The sequence below is a fragment of the Cibotium barometz genome, chromosome 58, assembly GCF_041138505.1.
Source record: "Cibotium barometz isolate CiBa-2024 chromosome 58, ASM4113850v1, whole genome shotgun sequence".
Lineage (NCBI taxonomy): Eukaryota > Viridiplantae > Streptophyta > Polypodiopsida > Cyatheales > Cibotiaceae > Cibotium > Cibotium barometz.
Genome location: NC_141103.1, coordinates 18,703,381 through 18,730,518, shown reverse-complemented (window position 1 = coordinate 18,730,518; position 27,138 = coordinate 18,703,381). Strand labels below are relative to the sequence as shown.

The window sequence follows — 27,138 nt, the reverse complement described above, 5'->3', positions numbered from 1 at the left end:
AGGGCATTGGGGTTACCCTTCATCATGAGCTGAAATGTGGATGCAAAGCTTGGTATGAATCTGATAAAGCTGTGAGAATGGTAGATACCAATGAATTGTCTAGATAGGCCTCATCAATATATATAAACTACTCCCTGAGATCTTTAATACTTATGAGGAAATCATAAGTATAGGCCTCATTAATATATATAAACTACTCCATGATATCTTTAATCCTTGTGAGGAACTCATCTATTGAATCTCCCTCATTCATATGCTTTACCCAAACTGCTTGTGCAAGTGGGCTACTCATATCTTGTTATACACCTAGTAAAGTGCAGCAAGCACATCCCAAGCTTGCTTGGTAGTTTCATGTGAGCGAATATGAGGAATAATGCTCCTCTTCGCAGAAAGTTCCATTAATGCATGTGCTTATGCATCCCTGCCATCCCACCTGACTTGTTTCATTATATGAGTGTAGAAGCAGATACCGCAGTTATGCATCCCTGCCATCCTACCTGACTTGTTCCATTGTAAGAGGTGCAGAGGCAAATACCACAGTTATATCTGGTGTCACCATCCAAAGTACTTGTACTATCCTGTGATGGCAAGATAGGGCGTTCCTCCTCCTCAATAATGACAATAATGACATTCCAAAGGCCTTTGGCAAACCAATACATGATGCATCATATATGACCACAATGGGTAGTTGGCCTTCTCAAGCCTATCCTTAGTAGATAGCATCCTAAATATATCACTACTTGCCAATTTCAACCTACAAATAAGTAATCGGCTGACACAAAATATAAATATCCCAACTATTTGCACTATTAATTTCCATTGAATGCCACTAAGATGGCTATACGAGTAGATCATTGCTGATGATAAAGGAAACCTACAAAGCGTATGAAAAATTAAAAATTTTAGAGTGGAAATGATACTTAATAGGAATGTAGATTGGTGATAATGTTGATGATGCTATTGAAGCTATTGAAGATAAGCTTGAAGATGTAATGTCAAAGATGACGATGACCCTGTTTGCACACTAAACACTGTTGATGTAGTGTAGAAAACCCAAAATTGAACAAAAGCAGTTTGAACTTATACTCCCTTGGATGTCTATAAAAACCTTACAACATGTGAACGAGCCCTCGAAGTGCACCCAAAACTTTGTGAAATGCTAGAAACATCCTACTACTAATGTAGTTAATAGCACAGTATAGGGTATACCTTCTCCACCAAAGAGGATAGCTCAATCTAAGTTAACAAATGAGTAGCTCGAGTAGAAGATGACAAGGGGGTGAACCTGCTCTGATACTAATTATTAGAGTGGAGATAAAAGTAGCAATATACACATCAAAGTAGATTGATGAGAATGAGTAAACTACAAGTGCAAGAAGGAGAGAGAGATAGAAGCATAACACTCAAAGTAAATTAATGAAAATGAGTGAACTACAAGTGAAGTGGCACGATAAAATCACACACACTCATAAGAGTGCATATATATGCTAAAAAAAAACTCCTAAAGAGGAAAAAAGTGCCTTGGCCCATTAATAGCCTACATCCACACATCACTACCAATGTACACCACAACTTAACACTAGCTACCCTCTCCACATGATGGTGCACACACATATGTACATGCATATCACTTTGGTGCACATATCCTATATTGCTTACCATCATACGATATTGAGGTAACATTGAGCTTCTTGTGTATATTTTGGAGGACTCACCTATGCTCACCCATGTGGTCTTGTGCGTGCATGGGATGAGAATATGGATACACCTAACTTTTCCTATCTATATTTTGGAGGACTCACCTATGCTCACCCATGTGGCATTGTGCACATGGGATGAGAATATGGATACACCTAACTTTTCCTATCTATAGAGAGAATGGGTGAGGAACATCTCATTCCCCTCTAGCCCAAGTTGTGGAGTTTATCCTCTTGTTCCTTCTTAGATCAGTGAGTTGAGTTGTTCTCTTAGGAGTGGAGCTTAAGGTCTTGAGTTAATCTCCTCCTTGTTCTCTTAGGAGTGAAGCTTAAGGTGTTGAGTGTTGGGTGCAGCTTGCTCACTCTTGATCACTCCACATGCATGAGAGGCTTGTGGTTGAGAAATTTTGTGGGTTTGCCTTCATCTCATTGCCATTTCCTTGTCATTTTCTTGAGCTTAGGCTTGTGAGTGAGAGATGAGTGTGGTATGGAGATGACAATGTGTGAGTGATGGTGTTGCTTTGCTTTTCCTTCCATACATCACAATATTTTGTACACCACAAGTTAGCACTATGTGTGAGAGACAAGCTCTTGAGTGTCTCCCATGGGTATTCCATTGGATTATATGAACAGGTCTAGACTTGAGAGATCACCTCACTAGTGGCTTAACAATAAACTACACAATTGTCCTCACATGCATATTCAGGGAGCATGCCAGATATCCCATAATCTCTATGACTATACTTGTGGAAATGAATTTACAGATCTACTCTAGGTGTGGAGCCATAGGAGGAGGAATGTGACTTGTATTAGTGATAAGACAATGGCTATTATAATCCACTAAGAGACCTAATCCAAAATTTGCATTTAGCTACTATACAAAGTAAAGGGTTATGCACCCTTCGATAGGTACATGGATATATAGGTAGCTATATGCTAGTTATTATATAGGTAGCTATATGCTAGTTATTAGATATGCATAACTATACAAAGTAGAGGGGTATGTATCCTTCGATAGGTAGCTACATACTAGTTATTAGATATGTGCAACTATCAATGGGTGATACTTGTATTATTGCTAAGATAATGGCTATTATAATCCTCCAAGAGACATAATCCAAACCTACATACCAGTTATTAGATATGTGCAACTATCAATGGGTGAGACCACCTAGAGATAGTAAGTGGTTTCTCTCTAGTAGGTTAGATTCCGTGCTTGCCTATAAATAGATCTAAGATGGCATCCCAAATCTTAGGAAACCTAGACACCTCATCATAATTAAGACCTTCGGGTGTGTGGTTGGTGCAACATGCTACTAAACTAATGTAAATAGAATAGGGGCGTACAAATAACACTTCCTAGCTCTCACTCAACCATAGACAAGAATAGGAGAAGACATTATTTCATTTCAATCTCCTCTTCACACACTCTCTACCAAAATCCACACACATAATAATAAGTTCACACCATACTAATGTAACACCAAATGTCCACATACTTGGCCATTGGGCATGGCTATATATTGTCCACAAACTCCTACTGCTAATGCACTCCACACATTTGTCACACCAACACTGTTTGGATGAACTTATTATCTTAACACTTCCCCGAATCTCTAGTACTCTAAGTCTATGTCTGAGGTACTCATACTTCTCTTTCCCAAGTGACTTTGTGAAGATGTCAGCAGCTCGTTCTTTAGCCTTCACATATGTTAAATTAACATATCTATCCAACAACTTCTCTCTATTGAAATGGTAACAGACCTTTGTGTGTTTGAACCTTACATGATATGCTTGATTACTAGCCAACTGAATACTCCTCATGTTGCCACAATGTATGAAAACTCCTCCATCATGTTGCTATCCCAAATCATCAAAGTAGTTTCCTTAGCTAAATAACTTTGCATCATGTAGCCATAATAGCTTCTCTATACTCTACCTCCACGCTAGAAATGTAACTGTGGGTTGCTTCCTGCTACTCCAACTTATAGTAACACTTTCCAACCTAAATACATACCTACTAGTTGACCTCCTATCATAACTACTTCTTGCGCAATCTGTGTGTAACCATACACTATCACATCCTTTTCATGCTCATAAAATAGAACATAATGGGTAGTGGTCTTCACATATCTCATAATCCCCTTGAGAGCATCCAAATGTGGATTCCTAGGACTCTGCATTCTGCATAAACTAGGTAACTAGTCCACCACATAACATAAATTTGGTGTAGCACTTGATAAAGTGGGATAAGGCTAGAAAGCCTATATTATTGTATGGTTCACTTGAGATAGTGCAATAGAATTGAGTGTTGAGTGCTCAATCTCTATCTCTCTCTCTCATGGAGTTTTTAGTGTGGTTTAATCCACCTTAATCTTATGCTTAATCTATGTCTATCACCATGATCAATCCCATTTTAGACATCGCCACGGGATCTGCAGTGTAGCAGCAGTGTTAACAAAAAAAGTAAAACAAGCACATGACGAAGAAGATGAAGTTGTAGTTAAAGTCAATAAGAGTTGCAGAGCATGTGGGCCCATAACCCACAGGTCCTAGATCTGTCAAGGTGTAGTAAAGAAGGCATTCAACGCCGCTTGCAGAATGGCACGTTCAAAAAATACCAATGAATCAAGAAAATTCAAAATTTTTTTAAGGTTAAAGACCATTAATTCATATAAGGGTACATTCACACTACCAAATCAATTGTCCTTTTGTTATGCCCCACATTCACATGTTTTTTAAGCATTGTGACAAATTGTGAAAAGAATTTTGAGTTTTTTCACACACACATAAGTGGGTTCCCTGCCCTTTCCTTGGTGCATAAAATGGATATGTATTTTTTTGTTCTCACACAATTGATGATGGGTAACCATACCAAGCATGCGTGCTCAAAACATGAATATTTTGTAATCACCCACACAGTGGAATCTGTAATGAAGCTAAGCGACCTCTTAATCATGACATAAACACAACCACAACCACAAAGAGAATCTGCACAGAACTAGGAGCTGAAGATGGACTTAACCTGCCTCTTTAGGTTAGATTACCAAAAGGAGTTTGCGACCTTGTTTAAGATCATGGGTGCCTCCTAGGGATTCAACACTAGCCTACACCCATGCTTTGATTACTCCAAGTACAACCAAAGTGAATACAATGCATGTAGCATGCAATAGGTTCATCGTCGTAACATGAACCAAAGCCTTCTTTAAACCTGACTTTATGCACTCCACTTTACTTTAAGAGAGAAGAGTTGAGAGAAAAGATGAGAGTTGACACCAGATTGGGTCCCAATTACCCCCATTGAAGATAAGATGAACGCATTTTTTTGGCAAGCAATTTCCAACAAGCGAATCTTCCTTTTTGGCGAGCGCTTTTTTCCTCTCTCTCTACTCTCCCTCTCTCTCTACTCTCTTCGTAGTATGTATATCTCTCCCTCACTCGCATTCTCTCCTCTCCATACCCAATCCCTACACTCCCTCTCTCTCTCTCTATTGTCCCACTCTATCTCTCTCTCACTACACCCTTAGAATAAAATGTTGGTACAACATCCTTGCAACAAAAAAGTGGACAAATGGACAAATAAATTAGTGAAGAAAGTGTAGCATTCTATTCTATCCCATTAATCACACATAATGTTTAAAGTGTTGCAATCCCTTCCATCCATATTAATAAAAAGTCATGTTATTACATACAAAAAAGGTCTTCATACCCTAAGTGGACAAGGGCATTAGCCATTGAAATTTTGGAATCCCTTTGCATCCATAATGTTCACAAGCCAAGTTCAAAAAACCAAAAAAAGGTCAGCCTAATACAAATGTTTGTACTTGCTTACACTCTAAGCCAACTCTGGGTATGTCTTGTGTCTATTCAAAGCCTCTGTGACATCCCTTTCAGTCAACATTGGTTAATGAATAAACATATTCTCATTTTGGCTAAAGCTGAGAACCCGCAAGTACACAAAGTATAGGTGCTTGCATGCAAGATATGGCTTCCTCTTTTTTTCCTAAATGCCCCAGACATTTGACCCTACTATTTTCTGGAGTCCTCCTAATTGCCCAGAAGGTTTGATGTATTGGTGCTTTCACCAGACTAGTATATGTGAATTCACTACCCGCACTTGCCTCTTCATCTAAGAAATGAATCTTTCTAGGTCTTCTAATTGGTTTTCTATCTCGAATATGCACATTGAACTCTGGCCTATGGCTTGCATCATCCTCCACATCAATTACTACAGAAGATTGCCTCTTACGCCTCGTTAACTCTCGATCACCACGTAAAGGAGTTGGTGCCTTGTACATGGGAGTACCTGCAGTGTTGCTTTTGATAGCGCGTATGACCTGTGCTAGACCAGGGGTGGTAGAATTTGACCTTTCAACAAGCTTCTTGATCACTCACATTGCCACTTCACCACCATTATCAAATGACACAAGCTTGCTGTTATATGTACATTATGTGTGCTATGTTATATACACATTATGTGCATATACTAGGAGGCTAACCCACATTAGGCTTGTGAGCATGGGAGCATGGGAACAAGTTCTAGTGGAGCATGGATTAGGACTAACCTTAAGGTTTAAGGTTAGGGTCAGGCATCCAAGGGTCACACATGAGGAATGGAAAGTCAAGAGTCACTTGAGGGCCCTCCTATATAATAGGGGCATGGGGCACACTTAAGGGGGCTTGGAGGCTAGGAAGCTTGAGGCTTATGCTATGGTCTCTTGTGTAGAGATCCATATCTACTCATCTACCATTTCACACTATAGCTACATGCTATTGGATTGGAGTTATACCTCTTGATGGTATGGGACATCAAGGTAGAGGTATGATGTATTTCATTTATGATTCATGTGTGCATCCCTTGGGCTCGGGGGTGGTTGGGTGGTTGAGTTTATGCCTGATTTATGCATGTTTATGCATAACAATTATCTAGAGAGATCTTAGGGTTTTAACAGTGGTATTAGAGCAATCTCTATTTAATTGTTGTTGATTTTTTTAGTAAATTTTAATATTTACTAATAAAATGTTATTTTTTGTTGATTTGTGTTGATGAATTGCATGTGGATCATCGATTTGGTAATTGGAACGTGTAACTACAATTCAATGGACAAATCGACGTTGCGGGGGAATACCGTGAGTTAATGCTATTTTTCCCTATTTTTTATGGTTAAAATCAAGCATTAATGGAATTTTTTACAAAAATACCATAGAGTTTTTGGTGGATATTTTTGTAGAATGGATTCCCTGAATTTCTAAAATTTTAGAAATTTTTTCCTAATTTTTTAGGAATTTTTTGAGCATTTTTATGATTTAAAATGTATTTTTATACATTTTTGCGGGTTTTTTCCGCGGGAATGCGATCAAATTTCTATCAATTTGCTACTGAAATTCAGTAGGGGACAGCGTGTTGATGCATAAATTGCTCTCCCGTGTGCGTGGGGTCCTCTCCGCCTCTCAAATCTAATATTTCCTTCATTTTTCCGTGAAATTTCTCTTAAAAAGGAATTTTTTAAATTAAACATTAATCATAATTAATGTCTAATTATGATTATGAGTTTAATTAAAAATCTTAATCATGGATTAAGTTAATCCTGATTAGCAGAGAGAGAGAGAAGAGATGGAATTGGAGAGAAAATTATTGGAGAGGGTGGAGAGGGTGGAGAGGAGAGAAGAGATTCTCTCACATCTCTCTCTGTCTTACGCGTAGGCGACGGGAGGGGCGGGGGGCTGCGCTGCAGCCGGGCGAAAAAAATCTCCCCCCCCCCTTTAAAAAATCAAATGGGTAATAACCCAATAAAGCTTATTTTTTTCATTTTTTTCATTTTTTAAAAAAATGAGTTTTTTATTAAAAAAAAGCTTTTGGAGATTTTTCAAGAAAAACGCTTGAAAAAAAAAGCCTAAAAAATTCTGAAAATTTGGAATTTGAGGTTAAAAAATCTCTGAAAAATTCCTGGAAATTTCTTTTTGAAAATTTTTTGGCTTTTCATCTTCCGGAAAACCTTTGGCTTTCCGTTTTCCCGAAACCTTTTGGCTTTCCGAATTCCAGAAAAACTTTTGACCTTCTGTATTCCGGAAACCTTTGACCTTTCACATTCCGATTTTTTTTTGTTTTTTCATTTTCCTAAAACTTTTGGCTTTCCGTATTTCGGGAAAACCATTGGAATTCCGAAATTTTTTGACCGTTCGTATTCTAAATGCGTTCGGGGTAATTTAAAAATTTCAAAAAATTCCTGAAAATTAGTGGAAAATTAGACAAAGGTAATTTTAAATTTTGGAAAAATGTGGGGTTGGTGTTTGGCATGTGGTGTGTCCATTCGGGCGCCCATGACCATTCAAATTCCTTTAAAATTATATTTTTGACCCAGAAAATTAGAAAAATCCATTAAAATTAAAAATTTTCATTGGATTTGAGAATTGTCGGGCGGAATTGAAAATTTCGTGAACGATGGGATTCTCAGGGAAAATTAGGAAATTTCTAGAAATTATTTTTAGAAATCCTAAAAATTGGTATTTTTTTAAATATCAATGGTATTTTGGCAAATTTAATTGCTAAAAAATTTCTGGAAAAATATAGGTTTGGAATGCCATAAGATAGGTTTGGTGGAATTCAAAATTATCATATTTTGAGGCCCTGTAAAATTTGAGAAAATTAGAAAAAAATCATGATAATTCTTTTTCTCGAGAATTTAATATTTTCGAGAGTTATTTAATGTTGAAGTACGTTTTCTCGTGCTGACATTAGATAGATGCGGGTTATTCGCATATTATTAATACGATTATACCTTGTATTAATGGATATTTATGTTTGGATTAATTCTAAACGATGTATTCATGATTTTTTACCATTGTTTAGCCATTCTTTTTGGACATATTCCTTAATTTCTTTTGATGGCTATAATTTACGTTCAAAGTGTGTTTCACCTTTGACACTTTTCCATGATAATTTATTTTAGCACTTATTAAATGTGGTTTATGCTTAATTTCTTAAGCCTCTATCATGGATTAGTTGATCGGTTTGTTTTGGTGGATTTATTGGATGTTTTCCAAGTTTTATATGGACTCATCAAGTTCTGCCTAGATCACTTGTATCTAGGGGTTTTTTATTGAGTGTTACACACATGTGTTTCTCTTTCTTACTTTGGAGTTTTATTTGAACAACACAACGTTCATATACTCCGGATTGATGAGTTGGCCACCAATTTTAATGCTTCTTTTGGCATGATTTATGCATTGATTTTTATGATCAACTATGTTATTTATGGATTGAAGGAGCTTCTATGCTTTTATCCATGTTTTTATAAGGATCTTTTGATCTTTTGGATAATTTCATGTGCCTTGAAGGTAGCATTTGCCTTCGTTTTTTGCACATAATTTTGAAGTATATTTCTTATACTCTTGTATATATTCCAACTCGGATACCTAGTTGCTTATATATCTAGGTGAGTTATTTTTCTACCCGAACTTTATTGTGTTTTGGGTAGTTATCATTAGAAAGGCGCCAATAATTCAAAATTCTTTTCTAATGATATACTCGATAAGGGTTATTCCTTGATGTAGTCTCAGGTATATAGAGACAGGGTTTAGTATGTGAAAGTCTGGATAAGGCCATCTTATTCCTTTTATACAGGATTTTATTCATATTTTTCCTAGACGGCATACTAGGGAGTTTCAAATTGTTAAGGTATATATGGGTGGTATCATGGTGGTATGGGACGCTAGTGATCCCTCATATATATTATCTTATGGGATAATTTGGGCTCAAGATTGTTGCTTTGCTTACATCACTTAGCATGTTGACCTCAACATTCAAAGACAATCTTATTTTCTAAATTCACTAGAAGCTATAGTGTGGGCATTCTCTAAATAAATTTCTTTTATCTATAGCCTGCATGTTTTGATGAGGGTAATCTCGTCGGCATTTTCACTTGTTGAAATCTCTTTCTTTAGAGTTCAAATAAGTTTATCTTGTTGTGTTCGGATAAGGAAATTTGGATTCTTCCTTTGTCGGCATTTCTTTCTCTAGTTCCGTACTTTAGGTGATTTACAGAATCAACCTGATAGGTTTACAGATGGACATATGTAACTCATCGAGACGTTGATGATACTCTATGTTGATATGGGTAACTCGAGACGTCGATTATTCCATATGCAGATGTGGGTATGTCGGGGCGCCGATGAATCCCTGGTTTCTGCTGTTATAATGCCATGCTTTCCTACTTTATTCCGAAAGGTTTACAACGAAAAAGTTACTTTGAATGTGAATTGTTCTGATCATCCGCAGTAGTCTGATGGGCAAACAGAGTGTATGAATCAGATTGTAGAGGATATGCTTCGTGCATGTCTCTAGAAAATCATCATATTGGGAAATATCTTCCAATGATGGAATTTGCCTATAACAGTTCTAAATTTACGGCTATTATTTTAGTCCGTGCATACTTATGTATGGGTATCAACTCAGGGCACCTATTGATGTCAGTCTTAAGGACATCGAGCTTGATGCATCGAGGGATTTCTTGCGAGATATGTAGGAAATTCTGACCGAAGCTCGGGATTCTATCAGGAGTGCTCATGATAGGGCACGGTTTTATGCTGATAGGGGATGCTCATCTCGGTCTTTTGAACCAGGAGCGTTGGTTTATTTTAATGTTCTTAAAGATTTTCAGACTTTGTCAATGGGAAAATGCTCGAATTCATCTCCTAGATATTGTGGTCCATTTCGAGTTATATATCGGATTGGCACGGTTGCGTATGAACTAAAACTATCTCCAATTGTTAGAGTTCATCCAGTCTTTCATATCGATAGATTGAAAGGGAAACTGGGAGGTGAGGATGACACATTCACTCCTCAAGAACCCGTTGAAGTCGATGAATTATCCTATGTTCCACATGAACCTGATAAGGTACTTGAATTCAGGGAAAGGAAACTTTGTAGTTGACTAATCCCTGAGGTTAAAATAAGGTGGAAAGATAGGGAAATTGAGAATTCGACTTGGGAGTCTGTTGAGATTGTTTAGCGCAGTTCTCCTTCTTTTCATTGCAAGAGTGCAATGTTTTGAGAGAGGGGAAGTATGTTATATGTACATTATGTGTGCTATGTTATATACACATTATGTGCATATACTAGGAGGCTAACCCACATTAGGGTTATGAGCATGGGAGCATGGGAACAAGCTCTAGTGGAGCATGGGTTAGGACTAACCTTAAGGTTTAAGGTTAGGGTCAGGCATCCAAGGGTCACACATGAGGAATGGAAAGTCAAGAGTCACTTGAGGGCCCTCCTATATAATAGGGGCATGGGGCACACTCAAGGGGGCTTGGAGGCTAGGAAGCTTGAGGCTTATGCTATGGTCTCTTGTGTAGAGATCCATATCTACTCATCTACCATTTCACACTATAGCTACATGCTATTGGATTGGAGTTATACCTCTTGATGGTATGGGACATCAAGGTAGAGGTATGATGTATTTCATTTATGATTCGTGTGCATCCCTTGGGCTCGGGGGTGGTTGGGTGGTTGAGTTTATGCCTGATTTATGCATGTTTATGCATAACAATTATCTAGAGAGATCTTAGGGTTTTAACACTTGCACTTGTGCTACTATTTTTGTCGTTGCCGTTCGCCATTGCTCACATGGATAATACCATCAAGCACTTGCCTCAAGTTGAAGATGGCAAGGAACGAGACTTGTCCATGAAGAGCTGTCTTGAAGATCGGAGGATCTCTTGTACACCTAAAGAAGAGTACTTTAAAGAACCTTGTGCAAGACATGAAAAATAGAAACACTTGCTTGGTCTATTCTGCATAGAGACCCAGGCTCAGGATGAGCGTGGTGAAAAGAAGTGGACATCCTCGAGCAAGAACAAAGATAACGAACCATTTGAGTTGGCGCTATACATTGGTAACTTCTCTTTTGGTTCATCACTTCTTATTCTTGCTATTCAATTCATTAAAATGAACAAGGGTAATGTTGGTGAGTGTAAGACGGAAGTATACCACCAAGACCATTCACCGTGGAGTGTGGTGGTTCCACTGTAAAGAGGGGGAGATCATCTTGGATGATTCCTCCTAAGCGAAAAATGTGGCATGAGTGCGTGTTGCATTTAGTGACATGCATGAAGCCGATGACATGCATTTAGTGGGTGTGTCACATGGTGAGGAGTACTAAAAATAATGGGCTTGTTCAAAGGAAATGGGAAGGAGCCCTTACCCTATGCATCTAGTGGCAATGGAGGGCACATCATGTCACTTGACCATGAGAAGGTCTAGCGAATAAGATACATGGTTTCAGTGAACTCAAATAGAGTTGACACTAGAAACCTAATATGCCGGAATTGCATTGTGATAGCTACTTGTGCACGAGTATGCTAATCACGTAGTCTTCCACATTGACTCGGAGTGAGCAATGCGTTTGGAGGACTTGTTAGCACCATAGAGAGAGGCTTGAGAGCTGAAGGTGTTATTAGCAAGAAGGATATCCATTAAAACTCCTTGGCTTGACAAAATATTAGCCTAAATCATTCCTTAGACTCGTGTGACTCTATAGGAGGGGGTCTTAAATCGAATGGGGGAGTGTAACGAGTCCGCTCGTTAATCAAGGTTGCGAGATATAGCTAGTGCATCGAGGATGCACGCAAGCCTTATGTGCTATGGAGCACGTATCCCGTGACGACTCAACGGAAAGAGTGCGTGTGCGAAGACCGTGTCGTGATACAGAGTTCGGGGCATGGTCGGGCTTGCATTGAGTTGTGGTCATCAGCATGACTCGAGATGATTGACGGTCTCATGGGGCGGAACATCAAGTGGCTGAGATGAGGGGGTTGGTCACAAAAGTGAGCTTCACAAAAGAGAGTGACCTTGACTCTCCCCAAGAAAAGGAATGTCATGACCTTAACTCCAAGGGGAGTGGGCAAAGTCTATTGCCAAACATTAGCATGTCAATTCCCCATGAAAAGGGATGTCGGGAAGGAAAGTAATAAAGGGAGTAGAAGAAGAAGTAGTTGAGCTTGATAAATATTCTAGACTGGAGGCATACACATGGGGCACACCTTCCCTGCACGTCACCTGCATATTTTGCTAAGGGCATCAGAAAATTTTCACATCTTGCATCTCACAGCACGCATGGACACATGCACCTACAACTAATCTCGTCAAACGAAAACCTCTAGGTACATCTCTAGATGGGGGGATAATGGAAACCTATTCAAAGAATACAGCCTCTGCTTTGACTTTAAAACAAACATAACATTGCCATGGCCCGATGCGTATGAGCCACAAAGAAGCCCAATCTCTAAGCCTCAAGGTGTGAGATGAGGGAATAATATCCTATCGTGCCAAGAAGGTCTAGATCGCGATCTACCCATGCAAATCATTCAATGCTAGTCTTGGCGCTAATTCCACCAATCTAAAGGTGAAGGCTGCTTCTACCAACCACTTGATTTTGAAGGGCCCAAGCGACTTTCACAACCAAAGGAGGCCCCGAATGAAGAACTTCTACTTCGCATATACCTTTCATGTCGCCTTGACAACAAGCTACCTACCACTAGGGCTACTCAAAGATTATCACCAACATTCCCTGCATCTGGATGCAAATCAGTCTCTAGAATCTACTATTTAACCTCACACACCAAGTTCATGTATCCTAGACCATCCACCCCTCTTCAACCCACAACAACTAGCTTCACTAGGTGATGTGAGAATGCGATGACCATTAGGAAGGGGATTATGCTAAACCACTTCATTGTTTTTTTACATAGTTTTGCTTGCCTATCCTAACTTAAGGTGCAAAAGCGGCCTTACCATGAGCTTAATGCTTAAGACTAGTAATAATGGCCATAGCATTTTTAAGTTATGTCTAGCTTAGTATAAAAACTAATCGCTTAGTATAAAAACTAATCGCTTGTATATAAGTCAATTTTGACAATAAGCAGTAGACATTCATTCCCTTACAATACAATACTTATCTTCTCTACTCTTGCTTGCTTATGCTCTATTGGATTATTGCATTCTAGATGGTTTCTTGCTTGAATATGTTTGATTGTAGGTTGCTCCCTCTCATTAGCTTCTTCTCCATCTACCTTTTTATAAGAGAGAACCAAAATGAAGATCAATATCTTCTTGCCTCCATCTGGGCAAAGAGAGCTCTTTCTTATTCTTAATATACATGGAGCATTCCGGTGTGACAATGGAGTGAAAACACGATGGGCAAATTCATCAAGGCTAAGGTAAGCTCTTGACTTAAACACTCATCTACATTGATCAAGAAGTTATAAATTTTACTAAGAGGCTAAAACATTTCATAAAGGACTTCATAGGAGCAAAAAAGTGCAACTATAATAAGGGGCGATATTGTTAGCTTTGAACTATTGTAATTATAATAGGAAGGATATTTGCGGATATTTACACATGTTTCATGGAGGACTTCAAAAAAGTGCAACTATAATAAGGGACGATATTGTCAGCTTTGGATTACTATTGCAATTATAATACGAGGATATTTGAGGATATTTACACACATTTCATGGAGAACTGGTCAGCTACAAACTATTATAGCTATAATAGAAAGGATTGTGAGCCCTTTGAATTATTGCAATTATAATAGGGAGGATCTTTGAGAATATTGTTAGCTTTAAACTACTGCAATTACAATAGGGAGGATATTTGCACACGTCATGGAGACTTGGTTAGCTACAAACTATCGTAGCTATAATAGAAAGGATTGCGAGCCCTTTCTCCTCTTAACTTAGTTACACATAGCCATTAATGCTAGGCCTCTAAGGGGTCATATGTGACTTATAATCTTTGTTAACTTTGATTTCTTCGCTAAGGCCAATGAGGTGATAGCCCAAGTGGTGAAGGTAGGACTAAGAGGTCTTGGGTTCAAATCCCCACAAGGTGCTTCCTCGGTGGCATTGTTATGGGTGGATAAAAAAGTGCCTACAGCCAGGGGCACCTTCGGGCGGAGAACAATGGTAACTACGGGAGGATCTTGGGCCTAAAGAGGGTCGGATTTCACATTTATCTACTCTAGTCAATAATCCAACATAAAAAAAAAGGTAAAATTACTTCTTTCATGAAAAGAAATTTGTTGAAAAAACCAAGTGCCAACAGAAAAAATCAATGCGGCCGGAGTTGAAGTGGCACTCAAAATCCAAATGTTCAGTCCACATGGCATAAATCAACACTTATGAATGTGGCATGAGATGACGTGGCATTCGAAAATCCGAATGTTCAGTCCAGCTGGCATAAATCCACGTGGCACTCTACTGTTGTGATGTGAGGACACCGTGCTCAAGAGAAGGGTCGGCAAAGCAGAAAATTCACATATTTCTGTGCGCGATGGCGGCTCACTGGGCGCAGAAAACTATCGTGTTACCTCCTCAGAAGAGAGGCTGCCATCTCGTCACCTCCAAGGTGCGTCGCTCACCTGTGTTATTTTTCCTGCGTGTGTGCGCGCGCATGCTAAAGCGACAACAGAAGCAAAGGAAGGGTAAGATCATGGTCATTAATTGTTTCCATGGGGCAAAAGTACGGTTTTTCGTACGTGTGCTTTAGCGAGCGTGCGTGTGTTTGTTTTGTGCGCGCGCATGCTAAGCCACAACAGAAGTAGCAAAAGAAGGGTAAGATCATGGCCAAGGTTTAGCAGATTTTCTTTCCATTGTCCCATATGGTGTTAAGTTTTTTTTTTTTTTTTTTGTGGGTCAACTCAAATTACAAGGTAGCAGCAGTGAGCTCATGGTGTGAGACTTGGGCATGGAATGAGGCCAACTTGTTCAAAAGTGAGCCCAACCTGTAAAGGCAGCCTTTTTCAAACCAGGGGTTAATCCGGGATCAACTCAGAGCAAGCGTGGGATGCTCAAACATCTCTCTGTGGAAGGGGGAATGGTGGTCTCTAAATCACCTTCCAACCTACCACTCACGGGCTTAACCCTAGAATAGATCACACATCTATGATCCACCTAGATCCGGTGTGTCCCATACCACATAAGACCCTCCTTGGGTTGGCTCTGCTCACATGAGTAGACTGGTCCAAACTCCCGATTCTCAAGATCAGAATGAGTGAGACTTATATAGGAACGCATAGCTTGCTTTTTCCTGTAGTCAACTCAATAAAGCTAATAATACCAATGACTGCTTTTTGGGCCATCCTCTATCTTGTTAGAGACTAGATTAACATCCAATTAATCCATCCTGCTAATTCCACTTGGCATTGGCCTCAATTATACGGAGCAAGGATGCATATCCCTATTTGACGCAAGGCCAACTAGGGACATAACATAAGGTTTCACAGATTTACTTGGTTGCCCTTGCCTTCAGCAGTCAATGTCTCTTTAGATTTGGGTGGGTGGGTTTTGGGGGGCATGAGCAAAGGAGTGTGGACACAACACAAGAGCAAGGAAGGCATCCGTGGCAGTTTCCCTCCCATTGATGGAGGTGTCCCCTGTCACTTATTAGGAGCTTGCAAGAAATGATTAGTACAGGTAATAGATTGGTGTGGCTGAGATTGTGGGTTTGAATTTCTTTAACCACAATGTGTGCACGGTGTTTTAGCTGTCAAAAAATTATCCTTGGTGGACTGTTAGCTTTATTCTGCAGCTAGGCTGGATTTTTTCTTGCCAAAAATTGTCCATGACTTGGCACAAATGGTGAACCCTTCTCACAATTGGGCATGGACCATGTTTTTGTAGACTAGGTGTTCAATATGGCTTGTCCATATGGCTGATTGCGGGGTCTCTCTTTCTCTTGTCCCTGTCACTAATGCACGAACACAAGGGGATGAGAGAATTTTTACGTAAACACCATTTGTTGGGTATCTTGGCTACCTGCAACCTACAAAATAAATCTAAAAAACACTTTGATGATATAGTAGGATTTAACACTTAGTTTTTAATGAATTAAAACTTGTCTCTACTTGCAAAATCCAAAAAATGAACAAATGAGTTGGCTAGCTCATGTAAAAATTTGTGCTAGCCATGCTCTTATTTACAAATCCCAAGTGTTAGTGGAGGTGATTCCATAACCCCAAAAGCATTAAATTCAAAGTGATGGCCATGATTCTCTTTCGCACATTCAAACCTAGTTAATCATGCTTTCACATTGACGGATGGAATTGTGATGACGAGTCCTAAATAGTTCATTAAATGGTTGTTTACTTTTATTCTTACTTGAGATCAAGTTGCTCTTGTCCTCACTTGACAACAAGCCTCACCTTGCACTTGTTCTCACTTGAGAATAAGCCTTTCTTGTCCTCATTTATTCCCACTCACAAGGGTTTTTGTACAGCAAGTTATGTTATAGCGTGTTGACTTTTTGTGGCTTCTAATCATTTGATGCTAGTTGAAAAGCTTCCAGATTTGTCCCAAGGAGTGCTAGCTGCCGAAATAGGCCTTCATAAGGGCTGTGGCATTTAAGTTAATATAAACTCATTACAAGGCAAGATTAACTCGCTAACCGTCATTCATTAACCAAGATAATCCTCCACCTTAACGCAAGATTTCAGACAACAATGTTATCACCTTCCATTAAAGCTCCTACGGTTTGCCTTGACAGCAAGATTAATTATCATAGCTTGGTTAATTTGCCTCAATTTAACATTGAGGATTACTTAATGCAGATGGAGGAACGAAACATGGCTGAATCCAAGCTTGTCTCACTGGCCGACAGCAGAGCTGCAACACAAGCTCTTCTCCTCATGCTTACACTGGTTAGGAAGAGGCTATGGGGGAGGTGGTCTGCAGAGATAAGGGATAGAATAGGAAGATGCAGGCACTGGTTAGGGACTTTTGATAGAGCTGAAGGTGCCGCTGTTGGAATATATCATCCCCAGATGGTCTACTACATCATTTCCATGCTTGTACTGGCCATTTATGAGGCCCTGCATGACACACACACACACACACACACACACACACACACACACACGTGTGTGTTTTACATATAGATAAATATATACTTATTTATTTATTGAAGGCCACATAAACTGATGATTTCATAAGACTTATGTTTTATAAGAAGTGGTTCACATGCAATAAAAAGATTGTTACACGGCACTTACATATTTATCTAGGCATTTTTCGCATTTTTTATGCCTTTTATAGCATTTTTATGCTATTGTGATGCTGTTGGCCTGCATAAAAATAAGGGTGGCTCTCATGAGGAGTATATATGAGACTTTTGAGGAGTATTTATGTCTCAAAAGCCTTTCTCTCTTTGGCTTTTGCGACATGGTTCTTCATGCATAATGTCTTTCTCTTCTCTTGTGCATGGCTTTGGGAAGCAACTTGCCCTCACAGCATTCACCCTTCACATAAAGTGATCTTGGGTTTGACCTCTTTGGGAGATGATCCCACTCCTTGCACCTCTAGAGTCACCCTCATGCAGGAGTTTCCTAGTATGATTCTCTTCCTGTCAAGATCAACACGCACCCGTTATATGTTTGAAGACACAAACATGTATACACATGCTTGTCCCTGGGTTTAATTGGGCATCCCCGACCCTTGGCACATACATAAATATTCCCACAAGCATAAATCAAATAAACAAATGCATAAATAGTTCCTGGCTTTGACACCGATTTCTTGGCTTTTACAGTATTTCTTCCTAGAGTCCAACTACCCATGTCAGTGTATGACTATGGGAGACTAACAATATTCATATCCATGTACTTAGTTCTGATTTCTTTCATTGATAAATAGTACCTTCATGAGATGTCTAGTCCCATGACTCTTGTACAAAAGATTTAGTGTTGTTCAATCTTAGAGTTGCTTGTTATGGATTTAGCTTGGACAACAACCCTCGAGTTCTTTAATACTCAATTTCCTATAGTGGAATATAAATCTTAAGCATTCTTCTTTGTTCTTGGTTCCTTGGATGTCAAAATAAAAAGGCTGATGACAGATGCTCCTTGAAATATTGTCTTGTTACCCACTTATGAAAAGGTGAACACTCTTCAATTTTGTTGATTTGATGGCACGAAAGCTCGAATCAACTTGTTGATCCTCCAAGAAGAAACAAATTACTCATTTCTTCTCCATTGAAAGTCGAGTCCACGATTTTAGTAGTTGACACTTCCATGGTTTTAGGTATTTGTTATGAAGAACAATCAATCAAGAACAAATCACTTTTTTTAATTAGTGCTTCATACGTGTTTCTACTTTAATACGAATTCATTGCATCATTAAATCATACATCGCATTTAAGAATACTTTAAAGAACATCACATTCATATTTATGAATCATTTCATCACACACTACAATTGGATAATCATCAAAAGAAGAAATTCTATTTAGAAAACCAGAAAGGTCTCCTTACTAAGTAAAATTCTTCTCATTGTGTTCAAACTTCAAAGGTAATTATACAAAGTATATAATAAATGCTTACATTGGGATTTTGGTGGAAAAATCACTCTTTTCTTGGCATAACATCTATAAATGGAGGTGTAAAATAAAAAAAGAGAGCCTCTCTTTATAGTCTTGAATCCCCAGAGTGAGGCGAGGAACCTTTTCTTTTCGAGCATCAGGTTATGCCTTGCATCAGGATCACAATGTATTACTAGTCATTGGACACCACCACAAGAGTGAGGTAGATGACACTACTTGTGGAGCAGTCGACTATAGTTCACTTTGAGAGCTACTCTAGCACGAAGATCTTACACTTGTTGAAAGAGAGCTTTCAACTCTATTATCTGGACCAAGTCCAGAGTGAATTAAGTGTACTTGAGTCGCCATCACTAGTTTCTTGTTGAATGGACATGCAAAAATATAATGGCCTCGCTTATGCCATTCAAAACATGCCCCCCTTAGCATGGATGCGAGGGGCCGAATCAGATTCAAATTGAGGTTTTCCACCAAGAGATCTCTTCTTCGATTGCTCAAAAGGCGAGACATTGTGGCTAGGTCTTTGGGTTGGTGCAGCTTGACGGATCTTTTTATTCTCTCACCTTTTGTAGTCCACTTTCTTATCTAGAAGAACCAACAGTGTCCTTTCGAGCAGCTGCCATAGAGGCATCATAGATTCTTGCAAAGTGGATTGCATTATCATAGGTTCTGATTGTGTTTTGCCTTGCTTTATATGATAGTCCCGGGGTAGTGTTTGCAAGAAGAAAAGGCGAACAAAACGATCCGAGAGATGAGAGAACTTGTATAAAGGCCTTAAAGGTTCTTTTGCCAAATTGGATAGTTTGCAGTCGGTGTAAGTGTAATGTAAGAAATCATGTGCTTAGGCCCTCATCCCACATTGGGCCAATGTGTGAGTATTGAAGCTCCAAAACACCATGAAATGATGACAAATGGTGGAAAATAGGAAAAAAAAGAACAACGAATCAAACAAGAGCTTTGATACCATTGCAAGATGGAGGCCCACTCAATACTTGGAGTAGACAACAAGGGTGTAGGTCACCATCCTAGCATCTCAAGAAGGGAGAAGCTCACCATGGAAGCTTGCTCTAGGCAAGAAGATAACCAAGTGGTTAATGTGTCCAAAGATGTTGAAGATGTAAAATAAATCCCACAAACTATCCCATAAGTGACTTATATAGTCACTTACTCCTAGGACCTTTCACACATGGGCTGCCTGTAAATCCAAGTCCTATGCCCTATATGATGTGCTTAAACCCTCATCCCACATGTGCATGTGTAGAACCAAGCACATGATTTCCTACATTACAGTAAGTTTGAAGTCTCACAGGACTCCTCCCTCACAAATGCTTCCGTGAACGAATCCTTGAAGGTTGCCCTAGATACTGACTAATGTAGAATCATTGAGAGAGCGAGACCAGAGGCACAAGAGCCAACTGTGCCTCTGAATCCATAATCCAAAAACTCATGTTTCCATAAAGGAAATCCATGTAAACAAAGATGGCCTTGCCATGTACTCACTGATGTCAGTAATTGATAATCCAGATATGGGCATAAGAGCCATCTGGATCTTGATATACCAATGAGAAATATTTGATAAATCCACAAACAATTAGAAGACCTAGCGATATCGATATAGATGAGTTTCTACCTTTCCTAATTTAGGGAGAAAGTATATTTGGTAGCCTCCTGTGGCCCCCATGAATAAAGTATATTTGGTAGCCTCCTGCAGTCCCCATGAATACCTCGTGAGCTATAGGTTCTAGGCTATACTCCGGTGGCTTCCTATGATCCCCTCACGAATCTCTTGTGAGCCATAGCTCCCAAGCCCAATGACCTCCTATGTGTTAGCACATTCATCCCTAGTTTCTGCCCGTGTTTTGTGTCCTTTTGGTCCCTTTTGCATGGCCCTTGGTTGTGGGCTGGCCACCCCTTATATACATATTTTTTTGGTATTTTTCCCAGCTTGGATGTATTTTCCCAGTCGGCCAGCTTTATCATGTCTAGTTGGCCAGTAGTAGCATGTCCAGTCGGCCAGCCCTTCCTACCTATAAATAGGTGGGCTGGCCCCTCACTTTTTCAGCTTGCCTAGTCTTTCTTTTGCTCCCTCACTTATGAGACTATTTTTGTCTCTTGCTTGGGACTGTATCACTTCAATATATTCAGCATAGTCGCTCCATATCTCTCTCTCTCTCTTGCACTCTCTACTCAGCACACTCTAGTGCTTATTTGTTTCCGCTCTGTGCACCCTTTCATGGTATCATCGCTCCCGGTTCAACGATTCTGTCTGCTGCCCTAGATTGTGCCCTATCTACAGCCCCTTCACCTCTGTGTTTTTCTCAGATTTGTAGCCCTCTGGATGCCGCGTTTTCTGGACAGTTGCTGCCGATTGCTTTCCCTTCACTTTGGCTTCATTGCTTACAGCATGAAGGTTTTTTTTCATCAGCGTTTTCTTCCTTCTTGGAGTTTGGAACTAGGCAGCCTGTTTTTTCAGGACTGCAGCCCCTCTTTGGCTGCGTTTTCCTCTCCAGTGGACATTCCCTTTTGCAGAGGGGGTCTTGTGGTGGCTTTGGCTTTTGTCACCAGCTTGGACATTTTCCAGTATGAAAGGGGTTTGGTGGACTCCAGGATGTCTAAATATTTGGAAAGTACAAGCTTTGGGAATGGGGGATTATCCTAGAATACAAAGGACCACACTCCTAAAATTTAGGAGAGTTGCTATTTTTGGTCCGACTCCGATGGAAATTCTGTTTGCGTCATTACATCTTGAATTGAGGAGATACCAAGAGTTGGCAAAGTGCCTATGACAGAATATCTGCCAGTTGGGATATTTTTAGAGATAAAGTTTATGGAAGGACCCATCTCTTAGATTGGGACATATGGCAAGAAAGTGGACCAAAGTGAGACAAGTGGCCTGACACTTGTTTTAGAAAGTGGATCAAAGTGAGACAAGTGGCCTCACACTTGTCACTTCAGCTATTGTGTGGCTCTCCACTTGTCAGTGTAGCCTTCTCTTGCCATTTTAGCTCATGGGAGGCCCAAATCTATAAATTGGAGCCCTATCTCTTCATTAATAGAGACTCTCTTGCTGCACACTAGTCTCTACCACCGTTATAGGTTGCCTTAATGATGGCTACTCTCTTTCTCTCTCTCTTGAAGGCTGCCCATGAAGAATACCAGCTGTTGGGGACTGTTTTGGAGGCTTCCATCGCAAAGAAATACTTAAGGCAAGGGTATTTAATCATTTTATTATGATTTCTAGCCATTGTACTTGTTGTACCAGTCCTTGTTCTTTTTGTACTTGTTGTACCAGTCATTGTACTAGCTGTACCAGTCCTTGTACTTGCTGTACCAGCCACTGTACTGACTGTGACAGCCACTGTACCGGCTGTTCCAGACATTATACTTGCTGTACCAGCCACTGTACCAGTTGTACCAACCACTGTAACTATTGTACTAGCCATTGTACCTGCTGTACCAGTATTTGTACTTGTTGTACCGGTTGCACCAGCCACTGTACTTGCTGTACCAACCACTGTACCAACCATTGTACTTGTACCGGCTGAATGGAGAGTTGTACTTGCTGTACTAGCTCTATTGCATGAAGACCCATGGTTTTTGGGGAAGAATCAATACCCACATGGAGGTATTTGGATTATATTGTTGGTTCAACAGCCTGTGTTCCGGCTTGGTAGCCTCGTGTTGGGCTGTGTTATGGCATTTGTATATGGGTAATCCGGCATCTCCCGTGGGGAGAGTAAGGCCCTGTACATGAAATTATTCTCCTTGGGTAATAAAATACTCCAAGGGGTGGGTCGGCCCATTCCGGCATGTGCAAGCTCCATTTTCAGCATTTGTGGATATTTTGTCCAGCTTTTATGTTTTATGCAAAGTGATGATGGATACGTGTTAAGGCTGTGGCCATGTTTAAATGTTTTAATAGGCTTTGATGGTATCGACAAGTGTGTCAAAGGCCCTAGTCCCTCGGGCATCCGCGAGTTACATTGGTATCAGAGCATAGGCTTCCTTGGAAGCGGAGGCTTCCTTCTATCAATGAGGAAGAGAAAAGATCTCAAGTGGGGGCCACACTTACCATCATTGCTATTAAGCATGGCCACCCATTTCATAGCCTATGAAGCAAGCATGAGCAATAGACAGCTTGGTCTAAGGATTTATGAATTCACAAAATTTATCTTGGAAGTATGGAGTTGGCTTTATGTGCACACGTTTAGCACTCTTTCCAGATGGATATTGTGGATTATATTATCAAGCTTACAGGCAAGCTATATGGAGATATATCTCAGGATATCTTAAGGATATGGTGATGAGATATTTCTTTTGGCTTCATGACCAAGCTGGCAAAGAAAAGCTAAGTATACTTTAAGTTTGCAAAGTTGGTGCTTTGGCTATTTATTATGAAGTGCTTTTGATGTTCACTAACCCTTGTCAAGCCATGCAAGGAGAAAGGTGTTATTGGTTGCCTTGAGATGGTTTCAAGGAAACATTGTTTATGGCTCCCTTTATTGGGATGGATTAAATCTATGGAGATTTCTTTCTTGGACGAGATTTATATAGATATTGGGCTTCACAAGCAATTTCTATGGATGAATCTGTCCCAGTTTATAGAGAAGAAATATTTGGATATCTCATGGATATGATGCTTTTATGGATAAAAGTCCACCTCTACTCCAAGGTGTGTGGTCAGCACGGAGCATGTGGTAAGAGTTATGGTATACAGGTGGATTCCTGGACTTCTTTTCTAGGGATTTGGATCCATCCTCAGGTTTATGGATTATGTTTATGACTCCCTTTTACTGCGATGGATTATTCTTTTTGGCTCCCTTTATTTGGGATGCATTGGACTTATGAAACTCATGGTTCACATACCCTGTGTAGTGTTCTCTTGTCCTAAGTGCTCTCTTGAAGATTGTTTCTACCATGTGTGGGTGGAACAATAGAGAGCAGATGGAAGGGAACATGGGCACTTCAGAGGGTAGTGTCGAGCACAACATATCGTGTGTAGTGTTCTCTTGTCTTACGTGCTCTCTTGAAGATTGTTTCTACCATACCTGGGTGGAACATTGGATAGCAGATAGAAGGGAACATGGGCACTTGAGAGGGTAGTGTGAGTTGGTGGCCGAAATGCCTATAAACTATGTGTATAAGAAATGCTTATGGAACACCAGGCTATCTATGCCTGCGAGTGATTGTTTTATCTTGTTACACCTCTCATCCAAGGTGTGTGGTCAGAGTACCAACACGGAGTGCAAGTGGTAAAGTGGACATGACGGCTGGTTGGCACGGGACTTATGTCTATGCCAAGGGTCATGTGGACTGATGCCTTGTTGGCAGGAGACTTATTTTGTCTCGCCCATTTACTTGGGACATGGATTATGATATCTGGACTTATGGGATTGATTTGTCTCGCCCATTTACTTGGGACATGGATTATGACATTTGGACTTATGGGACTGATTTGTCTCGCCCATTTACTTGGGACATGATTATGATATGTGGACTTATGGGACTGTTTTGTCTCGCCCATTTATTTGGGACATGGACTTATTTATTTTTAAGCCACATTAGAATCACTATCTCCCCATATAGAGACCAAGAGGTTCATTGTTCATCTCACCATGCATGTGGATTCATGTTGGGATTGTGAGAGGGTAATTCAATGAACACTCCACCATACACGTGGATTCGTGTTGCGATTGTGGAGTGAGTGTTTCATTGTTTCCACACCATGCTTGTTGATCAGAGTTGGGATTGTATGGGAGAACATGGGAACTGTTGGGATTGGGAGAAAGGATAGCCAGAACTATGGAGAACCAGCTTTTCTGTCACCATGGTTTGTGCTCTTGAATGGCACCAGTTTGTGTGCATAGTGTTAGAAGTCATCTCCTGTCTAGATTTATACACCAGGGCCTTTGTTGTGGGTGTGCCCGCCCTTATGAGGTGTTTTATCATTTTTCCCCACACTCCGTATTTTTCCCCTATTTTTCCCATTTTTTCTGAGGCTTGGGAGGGCTGCCAGATGATGCCGGGAGCACCCCAGTGCTGGCCGACTGGATCTTCTTCAGTCGTGGGCTTCAGGGCTGCTGGCCGACTGGTTTCCATCAGTCGTGGGCATCTGTATGCTGGCCGACTGCCTGTATGCAGTCGTGGGACATATTCCTCAGTCGTGGGCTTTCCTGATGCTGGCCGACTGCCCTCTAGGGGGGTATATATAGGACCCCAGCCCCCATGCCTTATTTGTATCATATCTCGGGATCTTCTTGTGTATATAGAGCAGAGTTACACGCCTACATCTGTCTCTCTCTTGTGCTGTTTTTCTGCCTGCGTTTTTGCTCTTGTGTTCCCAGATTTGGTCATCATCTCCGCTGCGTATTCTGACATGGTATCAGAGCCTAGGCTCTAGATAGGTCTTGGGATTTCTGTGAGCAAGAGGGGGCTGTTTTGTGGCTGATTGGTGGACTGTTTTGGACTGTTCGGGAAGAGGAGAAGCAAGAGGAAGGCGGGCTGATTTGCTGGACAGCCACTTGCAGGTATCAGTTCTTCTTTGTTCCCACCCACCCACCCTTTTCAGAGTACATCCCCGCTATGGCAGATCTGGTTGAGATGGCCGAGAGACATGTGAAGATCCCGACACTCCCCACGTTCCCGGTGGACCGTCAGTTGGACGGGAGCAACTACGGCATATGGAAGGTGATGATGGAATCCGTTCTGGAGTCCTACGATCTCGCCGATTTCGTCGTTGTTGGTGTTCCACGGCCGGAAGTAGAGGAAGGGGAGTTACCGTCGATCCGAAAGGACCGGGAGGCCCAGACACAGATGTGGGATCGTGTCAATGCCAGGGTCCGTTCGTTTATTTTCCTCAACTGCACACCACAGGTAATCAATCATGTAAAGCATATGACGCTGGCCAGAGGTATATGGCAGCATTTGGCTTCTCTGTACAACAGGGTATCACCCATGAAGAGGATTTCTTTGGAAGTACAGATGCGGGTTATGAGCCCTGCAAAGTCGGCGACGATGCGGGAGCATATTAACAAGCTGCAGGCTCTTCAGCAAGAAGTTCTTCAGGCTGGGAAGGAGATATCGTCAGAGGACATGGCCATCACGTTGCTGTCACATTTGCCCTCTTCGTACTCAGCATTTTACTCGTCGTTGATTACCAGTGGCAGGCTCAGCACCATCACGTGGGAGGAGCTTGTGCCCATGGTCCTGGACCAGGAGGAACGATTCACGAACCCTCCTCAGGGTGGAGGTTCGGAGGCCTTAACTGGCCAACAGTCGAAAGGCCGTAACTCGGGCAAAGGGAAGGCTTCATCGGAGAAGTCTTCTGAGAAGAAGTCCGATGCTGACCGCGAGAAACTGAAGGCAGAGAGGACCTGTAATGATTGTGGCGAGAAAGGCCACTACTGGAGGCAGTGTCCCAAGCGGAAGACCGAGAAGGGTGAAGACTCCTCAGCAATCATGAAGACTCCGGCTTTTGTGCACCTGGAGGTGATGGACACCGATGCTTCATTTTCTTCAGGCAGGGAGGAGATTGGAGGACTCTCCGCAACGGATACACGGGAGTGGATTCTCGATAGTGGTGCTTCCAGGCACATGACTCCTTCCCGTTCCGGTTTACAGGATCTCTGCAGGCTTTCTGGTCATATTCTTACTGGGGATACATCCACTATCCCAGTTCACAGTGAGGGCAGGATGGAGATAGTTCCCGATGGCAGAGGGGGGAAGCATTCCTCCCAGGTGTTGTATGTTCCGGCACTTGGTTTTCATCTGTTGTCAGTGCATCAGGTTTGCAAGACTGGCGTACGGGTGGAGTTTGATGAGCATTTTGTTGCTCTCCGGGACAAAGCAACAGGCCAAGTGGTTTGGGAAGGTGGAGTGGAGAATGGAGTCTACAGGCTTTCAGCACTCTCTCTCCCAGGTCCTCAAGATTGTGATGAGTGGCAGTGTGGTAATAGCTACTCAGGTGTGGATACGCTGCAGATGCGGGCTTTCCGAGACCAGATGGTGGATAGCTTGCCAGTAGATAGCAGCAGTTGGCAGGAACTTCCCAGTACTGAGGTTGGTAGTTCT

General features: G+C 40.9%; 1 protein-coding gene across 3 annotated transcripts in view; it reads left to right on the top strand.

Annotated features, from left to right (window-relative positions):
• The first annotated feature begins 14,948 nt into the window (after positions 1-14,948).
• The window catches only part of LOC147605994 (UPF0047 protein C4A8.02c-like), a 60,098-nt gene continuing 47,908 nt past the window's right edge, over positions 14,949-27,138 (top strand). For all 3 annotated transcript variants that reach the window (XM_086792678.1, XM_086792680.1, XM_086792679.1), the window contains exon 1: positions 14,949-15,105. In XM_086792678.1, coding sequence (XP_086648804.1) covers positions 15,031-15,105 — 75 coding nt within the window. In that variant the 5' untranslated portion in view covers positions 14,949-15,030. The remainder of the gene's footprint in view (positions 15,106-27,138) is intronic.